At 28.3% G+C, this 23,834-nt stretch overlaps 1 protein-coding gene across 7 annotated transcripts in view; it reads left to right on the forward strand.

Annotated features, from left to right (window-relative positions):
• Positions 1 to 23,834, forward strand: part of LOC136981316 (protein abrupt-like) — a 135,479-nt gene that overhangs the window by 61,824 nt on the left and 49,821 nt on the right. The window contains exon 4 of one of the 7 annotated variants that reach the window (XM_067277626.1): positions 19,818 to 20,073. The exons of 4 other annotated variants lie outside the window; for them this stretch is intronic. In XM_067277626.1, coding sequence (XP_067133727.1) covers positions 19,818 to 20,041 — 224 coding nt within the window. In that variant the 3' untranslated portion in view covers positions 20,042 to 20,073. Of the gene's footprint in view, positions 1 to 19,817; positions 20,074 to 23,834 lie in introns of those variants that run through there. 2 more of the 7 variants (XM_067277627.1, XM_067277628.1) reach the window with 2 other exon arrangements.

Consider the following 23,834-nt stretch of genomic DNA (forward strand, 5'->3'; position numbering starts at 1 on the left):
GAGAGAGAGTTTACAAAACATCGTGAGTAGGATAAATACCTTAGTGATCCTGAGATTTGCACAAAGTCCGAGGAACGAGAGTTCGCTTGAAAATAAGAGTCAATGGACTGTAGATAGATGGGATGGACGGCTTCAACGGCGGGAGATGATAATCCATGGCACACACACACTTGACAGTTGTCGAAACTTTTTCTCTCTCTGCGTCATCGTTTGTTTTCCTTTTATTTTGGAATCTCGGGTTCGAGATTTTGTGAAGTACATCAAGGTTGGAAGTCCTTTTTGACCAATGGTGAATTACATGATATAATTATTTTTCAACAGTTAACTCATCTTCTACAAGGAAGTATTACCGTGGGAACGATGGTTTATGATTAATTTTTACGAGAAAATTTGTCGGGTGTTTTTCCGTTTTTGTTTCTGTGTTTGATTTAACTCTAACTTTCGAAAATCGGTTGGTAAATAAAATAAAAAAATTTAAATCGAATCTCGTTATTCTTATATTCAGGTCTTCACAAAATTGAATCATATAAAGCACTCTTTAGGAAAAATAGCAAAATGTCAGTCTCCTGTGTGATGGGAGTCCCTTGTGTCACATATCTAGCAACATCATGAATACAGTAAAACCTGAATTTAACAGACAAAATCTCTGGTCTGTATGTCATATGTAATTAAATTAACATGATATTTTTTTCAAGTTTAAATAGGAAAGCAGGAAGTGACATTGAAAACCAAAGGCAGTTTTCTTGATTCCCATCCAGAGTTTCCAGATTGGAGGCTTTTTTTATCAACTAACAGAAAATTTGGGAAATATTTTGGAATTACTATGTTTTTTTACTTTGATTTTTGTTCAGTAGACTAAAGCACATGAATTTTGACATGACAGAACCTGTGAGATACTGTTTAAGCATTGTGATCAAATGTGTTGTTCAGAATTATTCATTAAAAAATTATTCATATCTCTGAGTGACAATTTAGCATATTGCTTTTGCTTTCCAGACTCCAAAAGGCTACCAGCACCTGCATTAATTAGTATGTAAATCTGGTGACGATAAATAATTTGAAGCAGTAAGATGCTTGGCCATTTTTAAAAATTTTTCAGAGCAATTACTGCATATAGAAAACTTTTCTGTGAAATTAAACTTCTCATACATACATAGATACATTTATGTAATTAAAATTATGTAAGTAAAAACAGATTAAAAAAAAAAGTGATAAATTATTTAGTTTAACATTCACATTCAGAAAACCTGCTTTATTATATAACAAATTTTCATCTGTAATGGATATTCCCTTACCCAAATTAGTCCATTAAATCAAGGTTTTATTGTACTTGCTTTTTGCTTGTTAACAGATATTTTTATATCAAAAAACTGTGTTTATCTCTGTTTAATTATGCACTGACATCTTTTTTGAAATTATGTAAAATCTCATTTTTGTTCTGTATTAAATATAAAATAAAATACTTATCAGATAGGTATCAATTTTTATAAGCAAAATATCAGTGATGAAAATATTGAGACAATCTTCACCCGTGATTACCGGTACAAATAAATTCCAACACAGCCTCTTCAACCTTAAAATTCCCGGTACATAAGACGACAGATGAAAATATTGGATAATACATTTAAATTGCTGATCTTTAGAAATCATAAGTCTACCATCAATAAATATGAAAAGCTGTTGGCAATTGCAAATTGAATTAGCATAAGATCTTTGGATTGCTTCCCATAGTTCAGTTTTAGTCAATGATAGTCATTTGATGCTTACTTTTTATGGAGTCTTACTTGATCTTTTGATATTTTTTGATAGTTTATTTAAATATTTCTTGAAAAATATGAGTAAACATTTAAATCAGAATTAATGTTGTATTAATCTAGCAATAATAATAATAAGTATTAATAACACTAAATTTGGTAGAAAATTATATAGAAAATACTGACTCAGAACAGTGAGCATAGCTGATAAAGTATTATATAATTATATTATCAATAATTAAAAAAAGAGAATAATTAATCCTTATAAATAACTTTGTCAACGTACCCTATATTAATTTTTAGATTAAAAAGAACAAAAAAAACTGTCCACTATAAGAGGCCATGCTTGTAAAGAGCATTAGAAAAAAAATTTAAGAAACGGAGGAAAGAGGAAACAATTTGGCTTTTTGGTGATGAACTGCAGGAGCATGTATGGGTTTATTAAAAAGCCAACTTCCTGATTGTAACAAATATATGTATATACAAAACAATTACTGAGATATTAAGCTTTCTAAAAAATAATCATATCTCAAAAGAAAAAGACTTCCAACCGATGTATGATGTGAAAAGAATGAATTGAATAAGGTACTTGATATGATTACAATGTTAAAATGATTATGAAATATATTATAATTGAAATTTTTGTTCAAGCAATTAATCTTTGCATTTTTATTCCATGGAATTGTTATTATAAATTGTGATTATTGTGAATTTCCTAAAGAGAATTCACAATATTCACAACACTATGATAGAAAGATTTAAAAAATTAAGGTTGATCTTTTTATACTTTCCAAATAAAATATTGAGGTCAAAGGTCTTTTGAAATCAGAACAGTTTGTTTTTATTTTGTAGATCTTAGATGGATATTTAACAGTTGTGGATAATGAAAGACATTGTAAGTTTCAAATGAAAGATGGCTCATTTATACAATATCTCACAAAATGCAAGAAACTTTTATAAGTATTAAATTAAAATTTCAGTTAGAATTTTTTGTATTTGCAATAGTTAGTCCTGTAGGATGAGATGTCTCCTAACAGAACATAGTTTGATCTTCATGTCAAATAACAGATACAGTAAGAGGAAGTAAAGATACACTGAGTATGGCATTAACAGTTTTTTTTTTCACTGGCACTTTTAATGAACTTATGTTCATTGTCATCAGGCAAATGAAACTTTAAAAATAGAATACAATCTTCTAATGTAAGTGGAATACACATTATTTAAAATTTAAAAAAAAAAAATGTTATATACGAGCTACAATAAACATAAGTTTGTTGAAAGCGCTAGCAAAAATAAAAAAAACTTAATGTTTCACTCAGTGTATGTTTACTTTCTCATATGAGTGTCCCCTTGGTGATGTTTACTTGTTGATCACACACACACACAAGTAAAAAAAGAGTCTGCAATGTGACTTTGCCTCAAGGTCACATTGCAGACTCTTATTCCAGATTGCAGATTTTAATATGAAGTGCCTTGACTTTGGTTTATCTCAAATCTTCTCTACTGGATATTTCTTCATTTGTTGATTAGACTTCAGAGATCAAATCCTATTGGTATATCACTTGGAGCTAGGTCAACCCCCCACACACTAATACTTCAGGTTGTCTGGAAATTAGTGAGACTCAATCTTCTTTACAATCCAAGTTTCAAAAATGAATTAGTACATCAAAATTTTGTTGTTAAATCTGTCAGATTTTATGAACATGAAAATGAAATAGTTTTAATAATTTTGTCAATTATGAGAACCCAGATCCTCATACTTTACATACTTTTATTCGTTGAATCCATTTTATATAGTTTGATCTTCAATTCTGATTATATTTATGTATTTTATTAATTAGGTTTGTAGTTTTGTAATATATGAAAAAACCTTAGATAAAAAGTTCTATATAAAAAACACAAAAACAAAGAATCATTTATAAATTCATTGGAACTAAAAGTGTATGAAAGTGTCTTTTTGGACTTACATAGCCTCTTCAGATATTCCAAATGAAATATTCAAACATGTAGCACTTTTTATCAAACTCGTGACCACATTAATAAAGCATTAATTTAAGGATTGTACATAAACTTTTCTATATTTTTGTTGTTTTTTCCACTATTTGGAAATCATTAATTTTATGGGGGTTGCCAGGTGACATCCAGACCCCAGTATGATTCTATTATGGTTTTTCCTTCTGACACCACTGTAAGATTCTCTGATGTGGTGTATTAATTCTGAAACCGAGTAGGTTATACCTACTACATGTTTTCTACATGCATTTTGTATGTGAAACTAGGGGTAAGAGGATGGAGGAATAGGAAAGGAATCACTCAAACAATTTACTACACAAACATTTATTAGATGGCACGAAAGTTAGTACAATACATTACACATAGTATTTGCGTTTTGCGAAGAAAGAGATATTACAAAGTTTTGGTACATCACAAATCAGAACTAGAATCCTCGTTAAGAATCTTTGGAATGTAGTCCTTCAGTTAACAGTTTTGAAGAGAAGCAGCAAGTAGAGGGATGATGAAAAATCAGAGGGCACAGATGAGCATAATTCAGAAAGGCACACAGACACAGTAACTTAAACAGTTGGAAGAATGGGCGACAACTGGCTGGAATTGGCCATTCTTCATCATGTTCAAAGCAGCAATTACCTTAGAGGTGACTAAAAGTCGTGGGAAAGATGTCACTATCGACTCTGAGAAAACATAACTTGACACACACTCAGGTCAGAAAGTTGACATATACTAGCTTCTGATGATGTCATCCTTGAATTGTTTTCCTTTTACTTGTTTGATTCTCACAATTTTCTATGTCCTTGTCAGTGGCGTAGCATGGGTGTCAGCCGCCCGGGGCAGAGGAAAATTTCACCGCCTTCTTATTTAGGTATTTTTACAAGATATTATTATTTATTGTGAAATTTTGCCACCCCCTATAAGTGCCGCCCGGGGCGGGCTGCCCCTGCCGCCCCCACTACACTACGCCACTGGTCCTTGTAAATGTTATTGTTTATTTGTTTATCTATTATTATTTCAGTTTTATTGGTTTGACCCTACATTTTTAATACTTAGTTATTCCAATAATCACCATTAGTTATATTTTAGGTAATTTTTTCTATTTTTTATGAGTTGTATGCATATGTAAAATAGAAATAACTGTTAAATGTATTCTGTAATTTTTTATATAATTTTATCATTATATATAATAAAGACTGAAAAGGGCATTGGCTTGAAATGCATTTCCTTTCATAAAAAATAGAAAATAAAATCTACTTTTTTTTCTGTATGATAAGTTCTCTGTATCAATTTTGTGCTTAATTCCAAAGAACATACAACCAAAAGAGAGAACAACAAGCAATAAAGTACTAACTTATTGTGTTTGTGATTAATGTTAAGTTTTTTGAAGTGACCAAAGCCAGTTACAATACCAACCAAAAAGTAAGCCTGATTCCTGTCAAAAGCCAAGAAATCTTTAGTTTGTCCAGAAAGCAGGCTAGGCAAAATTTCTTGCTCTCTTAAATCAGGAGTTAATGTTCACTGCTTAGAATGATTGAAGATAGTTTATTCTTTAACAGCTGTAAAAAAAGTATTATAAGAAATGTTAAGAGTTGATTCAGGCCCTACAAATGGAGATGAAGCTTCCTGTTTGGCCAGTAAATCAACACTTACATTGCCAGCAATACCCTCATGCCCTGCTACCAACAAGAGAGAAAGTGTATTGCAAGCAGCATTTCTAAACAAGTACTAAAGTAAACTGATAAGAGTGAAGTGACGTCAAAACAGCCTGACCATCAGACAATGTCGATAGTCATATTAAGAGGATATCTGCATAAAGTAATACAAACACATCAAATAATAGGTAGCACCTTAGCTTGAAACACCGTAGGGAACTTCCCAATGAGACAGAAGTCTTTTTCCAAATGTCTTCACAAATCCAGCTCTAGTGCCACTATTAGTTTTGAAGTCATCTGAAAATGACAAGTCAAAATAAGATAGTGGAAAATATTTACCAAAAATAAACTGAGTTTGTCAGAATTTGTCAAAGAGATGTCTCCCTTTTGGCATCTCAGCAGAGAGAGCTGACCAAAACAACATGGTTTAAGAATAAGTTTACTATTACATTAAGTCTATAAAAAGCTCTCCTCGCCTCAAGCCTGAATAAAGAAGTGAATGGAAGGATAGCCCAGTAGAACTTTAAGAGAACTACCTGGGTTCATAGACATAGTCCAATTAATAGCAAAACATGCAGCATGTTGCAGACACTGTAACTTAACCTGACATTCCTTGTAAAGCATCCTAGGCCATAAAATTAAGACAGCATAGGCAGTCTTGGATCAAACCAATGTTAAGTTTTTACTTTGAAGATATGTAAGGTTTTAGAATTCTCTTTTTATATTGATATATAAAATGAAACAAGGAAACATTTTTTATTATTATGAATTAATAGCTTAGGCTACATTTGTTTACATGATACACATGAAATAAAATTTTTGTTTTATCATTCATGTTAAATAAAACGTGCCCAGCAAAAATTATATAAACAAAATCTAACACCTTATCTTCGCTGAGAAAGTTTAATTTTTATGTTTGTATATGTATATGGTTATGGTTAAGAATATGGTTAAGAACTCTGCAAGGAACTCTTAATTTACATGTTTATTTTATGGTTCTATGCTTGTGTTTAGAAGTTTTTCTGAGTTTATTTTTGATTTTTATTTTGTTTTTTATTTTGTTTTTAATTCTATACGATATTAGTTTATTATGTATCATCTTTTAATCCGTTGTTAATTTTTAAATTTAAATATTTGTATTAATCCGTTGTTAATTTAAAGTTTAAATATTTGTATTCGTTCTTATGGAACGATACTATTCGATTTTTTTAGCCTGATGATGGCCTATAAAATAGGCCGAAAACGTTTGTTTAAAAATTAAACTTTCTCAGCGAAGATAAGGTGTTAGATTTTGTTTATCATTCATGTTTTTATTTACATAATTTTAAATATTTTGTGTTATCACACTATAATATTTCTCTGTACAGGTACTTCTCACTTTACGACCTATCTGCTTAATGACTACTTGCACTTATGACTAATTGAGTTTTGACCTGCAATTTGGGGAATCCCCTTTCTCAGCTTGAGTGTCGATCAGTGGCAAATGGTGACATGCACACTAAGCATACTATAATTGTCTTATACAGTGGCATAGCAAGGGGGGGGTCTATCATGCACCGCCCTCATAGCGCCACTTGCAGAGGGACGCCCAAATGGTCTCCAAGACAAACTATGTGTGTTTCTGGAGGGAGGAGGGGGCACCAATAAAGTGTCGTGCCCCGGGTGCCAGTTATGTTCGCTATGCCACTGGTCTTATAGTACTATAATAGTCTTTTTATTAATAAATTTGAAATTTGTTGCATAATCTGTATAATTTTACAATGATCCTATATTCCCAGCGCAAGCTCCTTGCTTATCGACCAATTCGCTTAACGACATAGTCGTCAGAACGGAACTTGGTCGTAAAGTGAGGAGTACCTGTATTATAATTTGTTATAGATTATGTTTTTATAATCCTAATGTTTAGTTTCATTATTTTGCTTCTGATTTAATATATTATTTTATTAAAATGACAGATTAGTAGTAAAATTCATCTGTAACAAACATCTGTGTAATAAATTTCAATATAATAATCTGTTCAATATGATGATAATTATTTTCTAAGCTTACACAAGTTTTTCTGTGCATTTTATTTATAATTTAAGCATGTTGTAATTGATCTAATTAAGTAATGATTAGAGAATTCACATTAGAGGCAACATGCCATCTGTTGGAAACTGATTTTTTTTTAGCATTTAATTAATTTCAGGATTTGAAAGTATATAAAGGCATTGTCATGGTGAAGTATCAAGAAACAAAACTACTTGCTCATAAGCATTATATTTCAAAATAAATAAATTATGGTATTATAATTTTAGGTTTTCCTAAGTTTACATAAATGTTAAAATGTAATTTAATTTTACATACAGCATATTTAATGAACTAATATTTTCATTTAAATTTTATATTTTAAATTTATATATTTTTATTATTTTCTTATGAATATTTGCTTCTCTTAAATATATATTTTTTACATACAGACATATGTATATTTTTATTGTTTTAAAGAATCAGAATTTGGATTATTACTATAAATATTATTAACTAATTGATAAAATTTTTAAAAATAATCTATTTGGATAATATAATTAGTAATATGCTTGCCTAGTATGTGAATTTTCCAGTTTAAGTAATGCTTTTTCTTTAATTTTCTTTTTTTCTTGAATCAAAAATTAAACTATTTTTAGCAGATGGTAGTATGCCATACTTTTCCTGATCAGTTGTTATAAATGAATAAAATCACAATATTTTTAGAGTAAATATTTGTTTATGGGTCAATTTTAATTAACAAGTCAGCTTTTTAATGAATTGTGCTTATAATAAATACATTAAACTATTTAAATAATGATTTTATTGATAAACATGAAGTAAATATAAACAGGCATTATTTCTCATTGAAAGTTTCATTCAACATGTTCATAGATTTATTGATGATGATACTATAAGTGTATAAATAAATTTTTAAAACTAATATATTACATAGTTAAATTCTAAAAACTCCACTTGTAAATACTTATGAAAAAAATGAAATAAAATAAAATTGCTTTAATGAAGGGAAATAAAACTAAAATTAAGGTCTCCATGGCAACAGAGTTTTATAAACATGTGTTCCCCTGAGGATGAACATTCAATTTTTGCTTAAGTTTTCCTCCATTAAAGCAATTTTGATTTTATCATTTTTATTTATTTATTGTCAAATAAAATTTTAATTTTACAAACATTTTTTATACCCGTAATGAATCTTTGATCTGTAGGGCATTAGAATGAAAAATTATCTTCTGAATTTTGGATTTAGTCCTCCCACCACAAAATGTCTGTTTTATGGATCAAAAACTTTCTCAGAAAGTTATTTATTCTTGAATATATCTTACTAATTTTATGAAAAGTAAGCAATTATATGAGAGAGAGAAATCAATAAGCTAAAATTAATAATAATATATATTAAATCTTATATTATTATAAAATAAATGTAAAATTAATATTGTAGATATTATGAAGTGCAAATACAGTCAAACCTGTTTTTATGCGCTCTTTTTATGTGCGATTTTTATTTGTGCGATTTTTTTAATGCGAATTTTTAATTTGTGCGGTATAGTTGGCGACTAGTCTCGTGCGATTCGTCATGTCTCACGTTGACTTATTATAGCTAAATAAACTTATTATAGCATAAATGCACTTATTATAGTAATATTATTGCATGAATATGCGAAAAATGAAATAATTTACTTTTTAAGTCAACAAAACACCACCTGGACAAAAATATGTAAAACAGACGATAGACCAGACGATGCAGTCAAGTGCTGACATCTGTTGTCAATAAATTCTATTTCGTACGGTTTTGAGTTATTTTCTATGTGAGACTTTTTTTATGCGGTCCCTGTTGACCGCATAAAAAAATTATTTTTTAATTGTGTTGCGAAAACTATTATTTACAGCCATTCGTGAAGTTTCGTGAGATTTTTTTTAATGCGTTTTTTTTAATGCGGTCCCTATCCCCCGCATAAAAACAGGTTTGACTGTATTTGTAATTTAAAAAATATTTGAAAATGATTATTTGTTTATATATATATGTTTTTTATTGGTATGGGATTTCTTACAAAATTATAAATGTATGGTTTTGTAATTGAAATAAATTAAAATAAACAACTAAAGTGCCTTTGACTGGTGTGCTTCTTCTCTCAGTAAATCGCATCAGAAATAAATTAATTTTGTGAATGTTTAAAAGTTACTTATAAAAGTCTGAAGAAATTTTTCAATTAAAACACTGAAAACCAAAACTATTAAAATAGCAAAGAAACTAATTTTTTAAGTATTTGAACTAAATCCAAAAAATAAAAGATTGAGAAAATGACAAAGTTAATTACTATTTGAGAGAATTTGCTGTGTTACTTATATATTTCAAAAAGTATAGTTATTGTACAGCTGAATATTTTTAAACAAATATAAAATAAATTTCAAGTTTAAAAAAAATATACACACAGGGTTTTTTTACATTTTTAATGTCATATTTTTACCATATAAATATTTTAAAAATTCTCAAATTAGAAATATAATTTTATTATGTAACTGAAAATGTAAATTTTTTTAATATCAAACTGTGAACAATTATTATTTAACACATCGCAACCAGACTGCATCAACCAGCAGTAAATGTTACTGCTGGTTGATGCTGGCATATGACCTTCAGATAATGTAAAATCAGACCAACCAACAATGAACATGCTAACTTTAATGAAATGAGTCAAATTACAGAAATAAATGAAATGATTATGTATTCTGAAAATAAAGAATTATCAAATATATATATATATATATATATGTTGTCTTAAATTTTAAATTTATCAATAATATTTTTATTAATGAATTGCTTAATACTATAATTATAAAATTTTAAGTTTTGAAGTTATACTGTATTTGCATGCTATTTTCACTTCATTGAAATATGCATTAAACATTGTTTTGGTTTTTGCTTAAGTATAAATGATTACTTTTTAATTCATTAAAAATAAAGAGTGAATTTGAAAATAAAAAACTCTGTAATTATATAATCATTTATACAATGATTGTTTTTCCATCTATTTTAATATGTAAAATTGTCAAATAGATTTATAAATTTCTTAATTGACTGTTATGCTTGAAGATTTGATTAGAATAAAATGGAAACATTAATGGGGATTGGTATTTTTATTGGTTTTGACTATTTTAAGATAGACTGTTGATTAAGAAAAAGTGTTAGAATTTTGTATTCTAAAACAATTGAAAGTAATATATTAAAGAAATCACTATCAATAACACACACAAGAAAATTTTAAAATTTGTTTATACCAGTGTTTATTCAATGAGATCCAAAATCAAGAAAACTTTGTTATTCCTTGAGAAATAGTTAATGGAGATTGAATACTGTCAAAAAATACAGATATGGCACAGGATTCATTCCAGTTAACAACTTACAGAGCATAACCATAACAGATGAAATAACTTTATACAGTTCTTCTATCCTTGTTGGAGGTAGAGATAAATATAAATTTCAAAAAATTGTTTTAAACAGCAGATTTTTAAAAAAATTTGAATTTGTAAGAAAAATCTGATACTGAAGAAGAAATTGCTTTGAAAATATTTATGAACAGACTTTAAGCTGATTTTATAGCTTTTGGTGAAATTTTTCTGTTAAGGAAGGAATCATAAAAACAATTGAATTATCTACCATTTCAATAATCTTTAGAACATTTTTTTACTGTAATTAATAATAGTTATATTTAAAATAGTACAGTATTATTTTGATTTAGAGATGCTAATTTTGATGAGAATGATGTGCTGCATGCTTTGCTGTCTTGGCTTGCAAAGTCTTTATATCTATCACCCATTGAGCATGGCTGGGATATAGTCAAATGCCACCTCAACATACCTCAGAACCTCCAAGATCTGACTGCTCAGGTTCAGAAAGTATGGCTGCAGGTCTTTAATAATAAATAAAAACTACTAATAAATAATTGTTTTCAGAGCATCTAATTCCATCTATTTGCAAAAGCCACAAGGACTTACTGGCCAACTCAATAATACTTAAGTGTCCAAAGTTTTGATTTTTTGAAGAAGCTCTGGTAAAATGGGATCATATTCTAAATTTCTTCAATGCTTTTGCTTTCAGCAGATAAATATTTATATAAATTTTCATTCAGTGATAATTAAAACAAATATTGAGATGAATTCTATCAATTATAAAAGTCATCAAAACCTAAATTTTTAGATTTAGTGCTAAAAATTTTATATGAAATTATTTACATCTTTGATTTTTAAAAAGTAATTTGCACTACTAGCCAAGAATGAATCACTTTCATTATTATTTTTAAGCATTCAATAATAATTTGCAATAATTAACTAGTGGATTTAAATTATCAAATGGAAAGTGAGAATTAATGACAAAAAACACCAACTTTACCAGAATTAATAATCTGATGTGAACTAGTTTTAAGTGACAGTATTACATCAATAATTTCTAACCATTGTATTGGACTGCCATACAAACTTGTATTTCCTTCCACATTTTAACTATGATTTTTCAGATTTATCTAAACTTTACATCATGCTGTGTTTTTTTTTTTCAGAATGTGAGGCACCACTATGTTATCTTACTCAGGACATCCAAACTTATTGCTAGTCTTGATCATCTCATATTTTTCTTGTGATAAATAAATAAAATTTGTATGATTAAAAATAAAATTTACTTAAAAGAATTTGATGTATATCTGTGCTAATTGCAGGCAGGTTCTTGACATTTTTTTATGTACAAATATTTTTGTTATATAATTTTTATTTTTAGCATAGTTTCCTTCATCAATTTAGTAAAACCAAGCAGTGATTTATTTCTGTAAATCAACTTAAAATAAATTTGTTAGGAGTTATGACTTCAGATGTGGCTTTAACCGATTAAAGCTCAAATTTGAATAGCATAAATTTTTTTTTAATACATGAAAACTATCAAATTAATATCTGATTGGTCAATAATTTATAAAAATGCACTAACTGCTCATTATTCAATGAAATGAACATCCTGTTCAAAAATATTTTAATTTCATCATTTATACAATGTGAAATTAATTGAGCAATATTACGTATATTAAAACAATTAGGAAATATGTAATATAATGATGTATATAATGATGCTATTTGATAAGTTAATTTCAGAGACATCCCTAAAATATTAGTCAAAATGATTAATATATTTAATGCAGGAAATAGAGAATTATGATGATAAAAAAAAATCTTTAATAAATTGTTTCAAGGAAAGCTTGAAGTTTGCAAAACTTTTAAAGTATCAAGGAAAATCAATGATAGACTGTTATGGATACTTTTTCACTAAAAAAAAGTTTATATTATTTAAATCACAATTGTAGTTTTTTTGTTTATTTTTGATTTGAATTGTTTAATTAAACTTAAAAGAATGAATAACAATGGTGTTGTAAGTTAACTTTGTTTGAAGTTGGAATGACTAGCATTTAGGGAGACTAAAAAAATAAAGGAAAAAAATAAGCTTTCTTGTTTTTTTCTTAATATTAAGAGGATTAATATTGTTTATCATAATTTCATGTGGATAACCTGCAGATTGTGTTTTAGTCTGAAAGGCAGTGTAGGTTATGCAGAGCAGTAAATTATACACCAATTTTAAATTGCTATTATGACTCATCAAATAGCTTTTCTTTCTTCTAAAGTCATTAAGAACCATTTTAAAAACATGAAAATTCTTCATGTGTCATTGTAATTTCTCCCAAATTACTAAAGATATGCATACTTTCTCACACAAAAACAAATCAAGTATATATCAAGTGAGGAATTTTTCAAGGAGATTCCTTGAGTTCTCTTTGGTTCTGCCTTGCACTTAACCCTTTATCTAACACACAAACAAAACACAATATGGTTATAATATCAGACACAACAAAACAACAGTGTTCACATTATCACACCTTATGTACATGGACAATATCAAACTTTATGCATTCGCATAGAATCAGCTTCATCACCTCTTAACAAACTACACACACACACACACAAACGGAATACAAATGGAGTTTGGTATAGACAAATGTAAAACACTCCACATTGAAAAAGGAGTTCTGAAGAAAGGAGACTTTGTACACAGAAGTGGCGATGATATTGAATTCATGGAAGAGGGAGAGTTTTACAAATATTTAGGATTCCAGAAGGTCACGCTTACAGAACATGTTCAGATAGAACAAGACTAATACTCTAATACCAAAACAGATTACATGCAGTACTAAGAACACCTAAATGCAAAATATACTATTAAAGCTATTAATAAAGATGTTATCCCTTTACTCACTTATTCTTTTGGAGATATACATTGGGCACACACAGATCTCAAGTAACTCCAAAGGAAAACAAGAACAACACTTACTAAGCATAAATAATATATCACTTGAAATCATCTGTAGAAAGACTAATTCTTCTTAGTCAAGCCAAGGTCACCTTTACAAATTAATATAGTTAACCTGCACTACAAACAAATTCTGACACTGGGAGTTTTTCCACAAAAAAACAAGAAACATCAAGATTACATAAAGCTATAACTCTGGCAGACAGCAACCACACACACCTTTAAATGTACACTCAGAGTATCTGGACATAGTTCATCACATAAATAAGAGACACCACTAAGCGGCCATGGGTCCAAAAGGCACTTCATGGCGGGCATGCCTATGATCTAGCTTAGAACTATGTTGACAAAACTGCATCAAACTACTGGCTGACTAGATGCTGTCTGTTTGGAGAGGGGGTTTATGGTTGCCATTCAAGATCAGATCGTAAACACTAAAAACTACAGAAAACACATCCTGAAGGATACATTACTCACAAATGACTCTTGCAGAAAATGCCACATTATACCAGAAACAATACAACATATAACCTCTAGTTGCAAGCTCTTAGCACAAATAGACTATTTACATAGACATAATCAAATAGAAAATATAAAAAACCAAGATCTTACACACAATCAGATTATTAAACACCCAGATACTATACTACACACTTCAAATATATCCCACAAACAGTATTAGAAAATGAATACACAAAATATACTACAACAGAGCCATAATCACAAATAAAACATTCATCATAATAGACCTGACATCACACTCATTAACAAATTTAGTAAGATTGCTTAGATACAATACAGAAATGTGTATTATATGTTATCTACTGGTGTTATACCACATACATTACACAAAAGTCTAGAAATATTAAACCTTAATAAAAACATACATGGCATTACAGAAAATTGAATATTGACTGAATATTGAATATTGAATACTGCAATATTGACACACACACCAATAACACAGAAGCTTAAATTAACGTAACACTTGTTTGGGTAGCAATGCCTTGACTTTAGTCCTGCATAGCACTTGGAACTAATATCAGCTGAACATGACATTTGAAAAAATAATAATAACTATTATTATTGTATACAGCCTATTGAACATATACCCAGAAAGCTTATAAATTTCTGCTTAGTTTCCATCTTTGTAAGTAATGTCATCATTTCAGAGAACTACATTGAAACTTTGAGCTTAACAGCTTACTCATTGGGCTGCAATTTGAAAACATTGTAGACATAAATTCTTACTGTCATCCATATGTATGTCTGTCTGCTTGTCTGTTAGTTAAATAGATGAAAGTCAAGACTATATATGGAAAGCTTAGGGCCAGAAGGCCCAACAAACTTCTGGTTTGCACTGAAAGTCATGTTATTCCAATTTAAAATTTTTTCCTGAACAGAGTTAGATGACTGGCAAGACTATTGCTATTGCTAACATGAAAAGTATGATGTACAGGGGCAAGACACTACTAATTTGAGGTGGAGAGCATATATTTTAAAATAAATAAAAATATGATTAAAAATTGCTTACTGCATTTTTATTTATTATAAAGTAAATTTTAATAATTAAAATAATTATTTATATATACTGTACTGTATATTTAAAATGATAGATCTAACTTGTCTGTGCAGTGTTTCGCCTTGTTTACACACAATGGCATTACTTTCCACTTGTACTTTCCGGCACTCCCCTTCACACCCCTCCCTTAATTTTGTAAAAAAATGTAGTTTTTATTGAATTGTTTACATCCTGTTGAATTTACAAGTAACTTCAAACTTTACATCAAATAACAGTCAAAGAGAAGTATACATACCATCTGATTTAAAACAATGAGGGTTTTAAATTGACAAACATCTCTAATTGATATGATATTTTGCACTGAATTAATTATTAATAGTAGTCTTTTTTTCATGGTCCAAGAAGGTCTCTAATTTTGATAACTAAATGTGATGTCATTATCATTTTGCAAAGCTTCATAAGGTTAGTGTGATATATATATTTGTCAATGCTTTGTTTATAAGATGGATTTTATTACCATTTTAGTTTATCTGCTTCATTTTTTAAATTCTATAGAGTACAGATTCATTTTATATTACTTAACATATGTACTGCTGGTATAAAAATCAATTTCCTTACCAATATGCCAAAAAAAAATTTTTTTATTTTTCATTTGATTATAATACATACGTTAAAAGTGTCAAAGGAATTTTCGCTGTCACTTTTATAGAAAAAAATAGAGCATGACACTTGGATGTCTATAAGCATCTATGGCATATAGGATAGTGAAAAATTTCATAATTTGTATATGCAGCTGATATTTTTGCATAAAACTTAAGCTTTTGTTTTTATTATTATCTTTTTAATATTTATCAAAATAATTTTTACTGTAGATAATTTATTTTTAGTCATTATTTACAAAATTTCAACTTGCATATTTAAAATATATAAATATTATAAATAATGTTTTAATTAAGTAATTGCAAACAGAACATTAATACAAAATCAATGGATAAAATATTATATTCTTTGAAATGCACAATAAAAAATAAAAGTAAACTTTCCTTCTTATAAAGGATAACATTTTCCTGAGTAATAATATAAACAAACTTTGAGGATGCACTTGAGTATCCTCAGCATATTGGATGAGTCAGTGTAAGACATTTCAAGATGTCTTTGGCATTAAATGCATTAACCCTATTACAGGAGGTTAAATAAATAACATTTACATTAAATAAACATATATAATAATTAAACTTACAGTTACTATTGATATACATTTTAATTTATAAATTCAGTTAAAAATACAAAGTAATTATATATTATGGCTTTTTGATAAACAGTTAATATATGTACAGGATATTTAAAATAAAATTGGCCCCACTCACTCGAAATGTTACAAATTTAGGCAAATGGACACTTGTTAGAAACTTTATTTTACCATTATTTAAACAAAAACTTATACAAGGACATGATTTTCAATATCATCTGTATGTATCTTTGTGTGCATAATCATGTTCAGACTGACCATATGTAAAATATTATGTCAATAAGTTCAATGCTTCTGAGAAAGATTTTTTCAGTTTGCATATAGTTTTGGGATTGGTTTCATGCATTTTTCCCTTTTAAATATCCCCCATAAAATTTACCTGCTAATGTTTCATCATCTCAGTCGGTCCAAAGTGTGACACCCTTGTATTTTTTTTTAAACTTTGTTTAACCTTATTTACATTATTTTGTGTTTTATTTGAGTAACTATATTCAGGGCCAGATCATCACATAGACAAATGAGACAAATGTCTAGAGTTTGGTTTTTTTGAAGGGCTCGGTCAAACTGTCTATTTTGAAAAGATTTGTAAATAAGATAGTTTACTTTTCTGAATTTTTAAATAAAGTTTATTAATAGTTTAAAAAAAATAAGTATGTAAGTATCTTGGCTTTTATTTAAATTATTTTTTTTATTATTGAATTTACCTTTCATGAGTAAAATATTATATTATTTAAATATTAACCAAAAAGATTAAATTAAACAATTAATATTTTAAGGTAATATTGTTACTGTATAACAACTTTTGTTAGACATTTAATAAAATAAATTTCAATTTTTTTAAATTATAAAAAAAACTGTTCAAACATTTCTAGAAAAACTAAAATTTATTGTTGTATATTAAATATTTTTTATTAATAAAAATTTAAGATTTGTTTTAGTTTTTCACATTATTTAGTTTTGTTTTATTTATTACTTTATATTTTTTGTGTGAACTATTTCTCATGGGAGAGGGAGGGACTCGGTAAGACAGCGGTTGGGAACCAGGGTAAATTACCCCAAATGGGGTAAAAATGAAATTATTGGGGGTAATTAGGTTTTGGAGAAATTACTTAAGAGTAAAAGTTTTCAATGAAATTATTGTGTTCCAAAATGATAATTTTATTTGGTTTGTCTGTTGTTTTTTATTTTCAGTGTAAAATGATTCAGTAAATAGTGTTTAATTTAAATTTGTATCAATTTTCTCTTTTTCAAAATGAGGGGGGTAATGTCGACTTACACAAATATATTTTGGGGTAATGGCTAAAAATGTTTCCCGCCCCCTGTGGTAAGAAGAAAATGTCTAGGGCCCCAAAGTGGATTAATCCAGCCCTGACTATATTATATAATTACAACTATATTCATAGTGATTTAACGCATCAAATGCCATTTTGTTCAGGATATATTTTAGCCAACTATTCACAAGTAATATAAAATTGTTTTAAAGGTAGGCAGTTAGACTTATCTTGTTCAATATTAGAACAAAATAGTAGTTTAACCACTTACCTTTAATACCTATCTTTTAATTTTAACACTAATAATAGAATAATTTTTATTTGTAATTATTAATAGGGAGTCAAAACAGTCTGAATAATTCAGCATTTAATGATTTGATTACAGAATATTCAGACTTGGTTGTTTACACACACACACACACACACACACACACACACACACACACACACACACACACACACAGAGAGAGAGAGACACAATAAATTTCTAACAGAAAAAAAGGATTTTAATATTTGAGTTAGTATCATCATCTAAATAGCATATCAGTAACTGTCATGATCTGAATGGTCACTCTGGATATATGGGGTGCATGGTGTAAATTATGTGAACATTTTATTTACATTCTAAGAATATTCTGCTGGATATGAGTCAGTACAGATTACATGCTATTTTGGTTTGCCAAGTGTCTATAAATTCACCAAGTTGTGATACCAAACAAAAAAATATCATTAGTGTTAACTTTAAAATACTGCTTTGCGAATGTCATGACTGAACTCAAATTTCCAATGAATCTAATACTGTACTTTTCCATACTGTACTTGATTTCATTGATACCAAACAACAAAAACATACAGAAAAAGTCAGTAAAATTTTACTATTTTTATAAACAATATACAGGGTCTTTATAATTAAAGTTCCACTTTGAAATGGCCATAGAAGGAAAACTACTGGACAAAATGTTATGAAACTTGGTAAAATAGTTTACAGGCAGTCATGGAATTTTATTTTTCCACAAAAAAATAAATAGTTCAAAAACTCACCACCAGTGAGAAATGGCACTGTATACAATAATGTTAAACAAAATAAGACATGAAAACATCAGTTGAAAATGAAAATGAACAATTTGGTGGAATTGAAAAATTTGATACACGGACATGTCCATAACATTCCTTCTGATATGCTAAGAACTACTGTTGAGAACACAGTAATGTGATTTAACTTGCTTTCAGAAAATGGATGCCACATTGAATATGCTTTGTAACATGTTTTAGAAATGATTAAAAACATTTTCAACCAATGTTTTCATGTCTTATTTCTTTTAACAATATTGCATACAGTGCCATTTCCTACTGGTTGTGAGTTTTTAAACTGTTTATTTTTTTGTGGAAAATAAAATCCTATGACTTTCTGTAAACTATTACCAAGTTTGATAACATTCTGTCCAGTAGTTTTCCTTTTATGCCATTTCAAAGTGAAACTAATTATAAAGACTCTGTACATTAATAATATTAACAATACCATTAGTTTATTTGTTTTGTTGAAACCGTGTCTTCTTTTTCTTGTTTTGTTTGGTGTCACGACTTGGTGAATTTATAGACACTTGGCAAATTCATTTATTTAATCCATAATCTTTACAGAGACGTGTTTCGGGCTTTCGCCTCTCTTCAGTCTGTTACTTAATATACATATTATGTAACAGGGGCAAAAGCCCAAAATGCGTCTCTGTAAAGATTATGGATTAAATAGATGAATTTGCCAAGTGTCTATAAATTCACCAAGTTGTTATACCAAACAAAACAAAAAAATACCATTAGTGTTAACTTTAAAATACTGCTTTGCAAATGTCGTGACTGAACTCAAATTTCCAATGAATCTAATTTAATAAAATAACAAAACTGTTAATGTGTAGAGTTTTTAGTATTTTATATTTATATTACACGTAAAATAATTAAAGTTTTATTAATTTTTGATTGTCTTATTTCTTGCATAGAACGTTTACAGAAGAAATCTAAAACAAAAAGAAATACTTCAGAAAAAACTTCATTTCGTGGATGTATCAAAAATAAAGCTAAAAGCAGTTTAATGAAGAAAAGATATATGGAAGAACAGTATGAAAAAGTTTTAAGTGATGAACAGAGAGCACATCAAAGAGAACTAGCAAGGCAAAGGATGAGAAGATACAGAGAACGATTAAAATCAAGAATTGTGAAATAATAGCAATGGTTATATGACTGTTTTAATAAATAGTATGTAAATGTTTTAAAAAATTAATTAAAACAAGAAAATTTATATACTATATTTGCATTTTATTATATTTTTGCTATTATCATAAAAAATTGAGAGGACAGATTAAAGAAAGTTCATTATGACAACAGGTTAAATATTGTTTTGCACTATTCATACTTACTTAAATTAAATATAATTTCATTTTTATGCATTAATATTTGTGTTTTTATATTATTTATAACAACTGTCATACTTTATCATCATTAGAATAAAATTACTTTACAATTTCTTAATTTGCAATGTTTCAATGCTATGTACTTAAACAATAAATGTTAATAATTTTCTTATTTTATATATTATTCCGTACAATCAAAAAACTTGCAAATAAATTTATCAATGAAAACAGAAATATTTTATACTAATTAAATCAGGATTAAGAAAATAACATTTGCACTTAACATCATAATCAAAAGGAGAAGAAAAATGCTAAATTTAGGAAAATAAAATAAATTTTTAATTATAAACATTTTTCTTTAAACATGTTCCTTTAAAAGAACATCATCAGCTGTGAAATTACAATGTGCTTTAGAAAGAATACATTTGATGGTTCAAACTTTCTTAAATTCAAAATTACAAAAAAAAATATAATTATACAAAAATTAATAAAAAAATAAAGTAAAATCAAAATAAAACAGGAAACAAACAAAAATAAAAATACCTTGGACTTATTATAGGACTTATTATATCATCAAGTATAATAAGTCCTACTAATAAACAAAATATCTTTATTTTCTACCAAATATCTACCAAAACAAAATATCTTTATTTTCACCATTATCTTTATTAAAAAAATAAAGATATTTTGTTTTGGTTTTTGACTAAGATCTCCTCTCTTTGCTAATTGGAAACCTCACCAAGTATAAGTCTTATTAATAAACAAGGTCCAAGTAGACAATGTAAACACAGAAATGAAAAACATTAAGAGGCAAAGAGAAAAAATAAAAAGAAGTAAATATAACAATATAATGTTATATGCAGATTCGTGGTACCTGTACCCCACACTATACGACCTTCAACAAATGCATCTCTCTCTCACTTATGAACACCACTTCTAGATAAAGCTGGAAAGGGTTTTTGAATAAACCTTTCTAGCTTTATCTTAAAAAGGTTTATCCTAAAGCATGACTTAGAAAAGATGGCAAAAAAAAAACTGACCAGGTAAAAGGAGAATATAACTGGTATATTGTAACTGACAAAGTTCTCCCAATAATTTTATTCTCTTGTACCATTATGCTAGGGGCAACAATATTACATTATCAGTTAAATATCTCCCCTCCATTGTGCAATTACTAAGTACAGTACTGACAAAGAGCAGATAAAACAATTGGATATGGCAGATATATATTTGATTGTACTTAATAAAAGTGGTGAGAATTTTTGCTATATAGGATCAACATACAGAATATTATTCTGTATAGAGTCATAGCAAACAGTGCTACAGCTTTGATATAATGGGCACTAGATAAGAAGGTCTAGGTTTTCTGGAAAAGTTCTATAATCATAAAGAACTAGGTAGATAAGCATACAATCTAATTAATAGGACAGTGCTACATATATCTTTTTTGCAAGCAAATTTAGAGTAATTAATGCCCATGATTTGCATTGTTTTAGATAGATGATTGCCATTCAAAAGTATAATTATTATAACTGTTTTATTCAAAAACCTCTTTTCAGCTTTATCTAGAAGTGGTGTCAATAAGTGAGGGAGAGATGCATCTGTTGAAGGTCATATAGGGGATAGCCATAAGTCTACATATAGCATTATATTGTTATTGGGCTGTAATTTGAAAAAAATTGTATAGACCTGTAAATTTCCACTGTTGTCCATCTGTCCATCCATCCGTCTTTCCTTAATTTTGAGAATGGAGTTAGACAGATGAAATCCAAGACCAGATATGGAAACCTTAGGGACAGGAGGCCCCAATATACGAACTTCCAATGCAAACTGAAAGTCACATTATTTCAATTCAAAAATTTCCTCCTAAAGGTGTTAGATAGATAACCGACATAGCTTTGTTGTTAAAGGAAAAGTATGATGTACAGGGGCAAGCCACTACTAATTTGAGATGGAGAGCATATGTTTTAAATTAAATTAATTTATTTATTTTATTTAATATATTTTAAAATATATATTTATTTAATAATAATACATTAAACAAATATATTTATTTAATATATTATTATTAAAAATATAAATAATATAAAAATACAGAGTGGTTATAATTAAAGTTGCTCTACTCAGACCTGTATAGAGCTCGTTCTCTTTGACATATTTTGATGAAACTTGGTATATACGTTATATGGACCATGGAAAAAAGGAAAATGAAAAAAATAATTAGTTAAAATTTCTACCACTAGGTGAAAAAATGGCACATGATGAACAAGAAACACAAAATGGAAACATGCAAAAGGTTTTTATTCACATTTGTTCAATGTGCAATCCATTTGGGTCAATCACATGTTCAAAGCACCTTACAGCGTGTTCAACAGTAGCCCCATAGGTTTCTTGAGAAATTGCAGCAATATGACATGTTATGCTTGCTTTTAATTCACGCAGAGTCTGTATGGTTGTTCGGATATCTGAAAGATCGTGTCTATAGAAGAGGAAATGTCATGAATAAAAACCTTTCGTATGTTTCCATTTTGTGTTTCTTGTTCTTCATGTGCCATTTTTTCACCTAGTGGTAGAAATTTTAACTAATTATTTTTTTGCATTTTCCTTTTCCCTACAGTCTATATAACATATACACTAAGTTTCATCAAAATACGTCAAAGAGAACAAGCTCTATACAGGTCTAAGTAGAGCAACTTTAATTATAACCACCCCGTTTATATTATTTAATATATGATAAGAATTGCAGTCCAGCATTGTGACAAAGTCACAATAAATGATTGCGCATATTTAATTTTTTTTATTTTTTGTTTCGGTTTTATTTTGATTTTACTTTATTTTTTATTAATTTTAAATTTAAAAAAGTTTGAACATAGAGATATTCTCTCTCTCTCTAACACATTTTAATTTCACAGCTGATGTTGATCTTTTAAAAGAACTAAAATGTTTTTGAATAAAAACCTGTTTTGTTTTCCTAAATGTAGCATTTTTTTTTTCCTCATTGTTTTAAAGTAGGATCTTTCTGCACATTGCACAAATTGCTAAAATTACATGATTACATCAATAAGTACAATGTGCGAGGGGCAAGAAAATAAAGAACATTTAACTATAAAAAAGGGGGAAAATAGTAATGATAGGAAAAAAGTTTTATTAAGTAAGTAAAAATTCTTTTAGCTTGAGAAAGAGGTGAAAGTCACTGGGGGACTGGTTAAGACTGTATGGTGAGTTGTTGAAAATGTCTCAGCCAAATTTATGAAGCACAGCTTGAGCAGCTACAGCAGAGTTCAGTTGGGCATTATCTTTCTTGATTAAATATTAAACACCATTTTTTCACACTTGCTTAGTTCATAATATGATCACCATATACTTCTGTGATTTGTTTATGAATTTCTATAGGAAGAACTTTCTTAGAATTTAGAAAATGAATAACACTGCACTTGGTGAAATTTTTGATTTTTATACACATTATAACCCTTGACAAAACAGTAACTAAGACTGCTGTTGTCAAAACTCTATATGTACAGTACTAAACTAACATACCAGAGAACAAATTGTCCTTTGACATGAAAATTTTTGCTGCTTTATGTATTGCTCAGTTGGCAATATGCA

The sequence above is a fragment of the Centruroides vittatus genome, unplaced genomic scaffold, assembly GCF_030686945.1.
Source record: "Centruroides vittatus isolate TY-2023 unplaced genomic scaffold, ASM3068694v2 contig_751, whole genome shotgun sequence".
NCBI classification, from domain to species: domain Eukaryota; kingdom Metazoa; phylum Arthropoda; class Arachnida; order Scorpiones; family Buthidae; genus Centruroides; species Centruroides vittatus.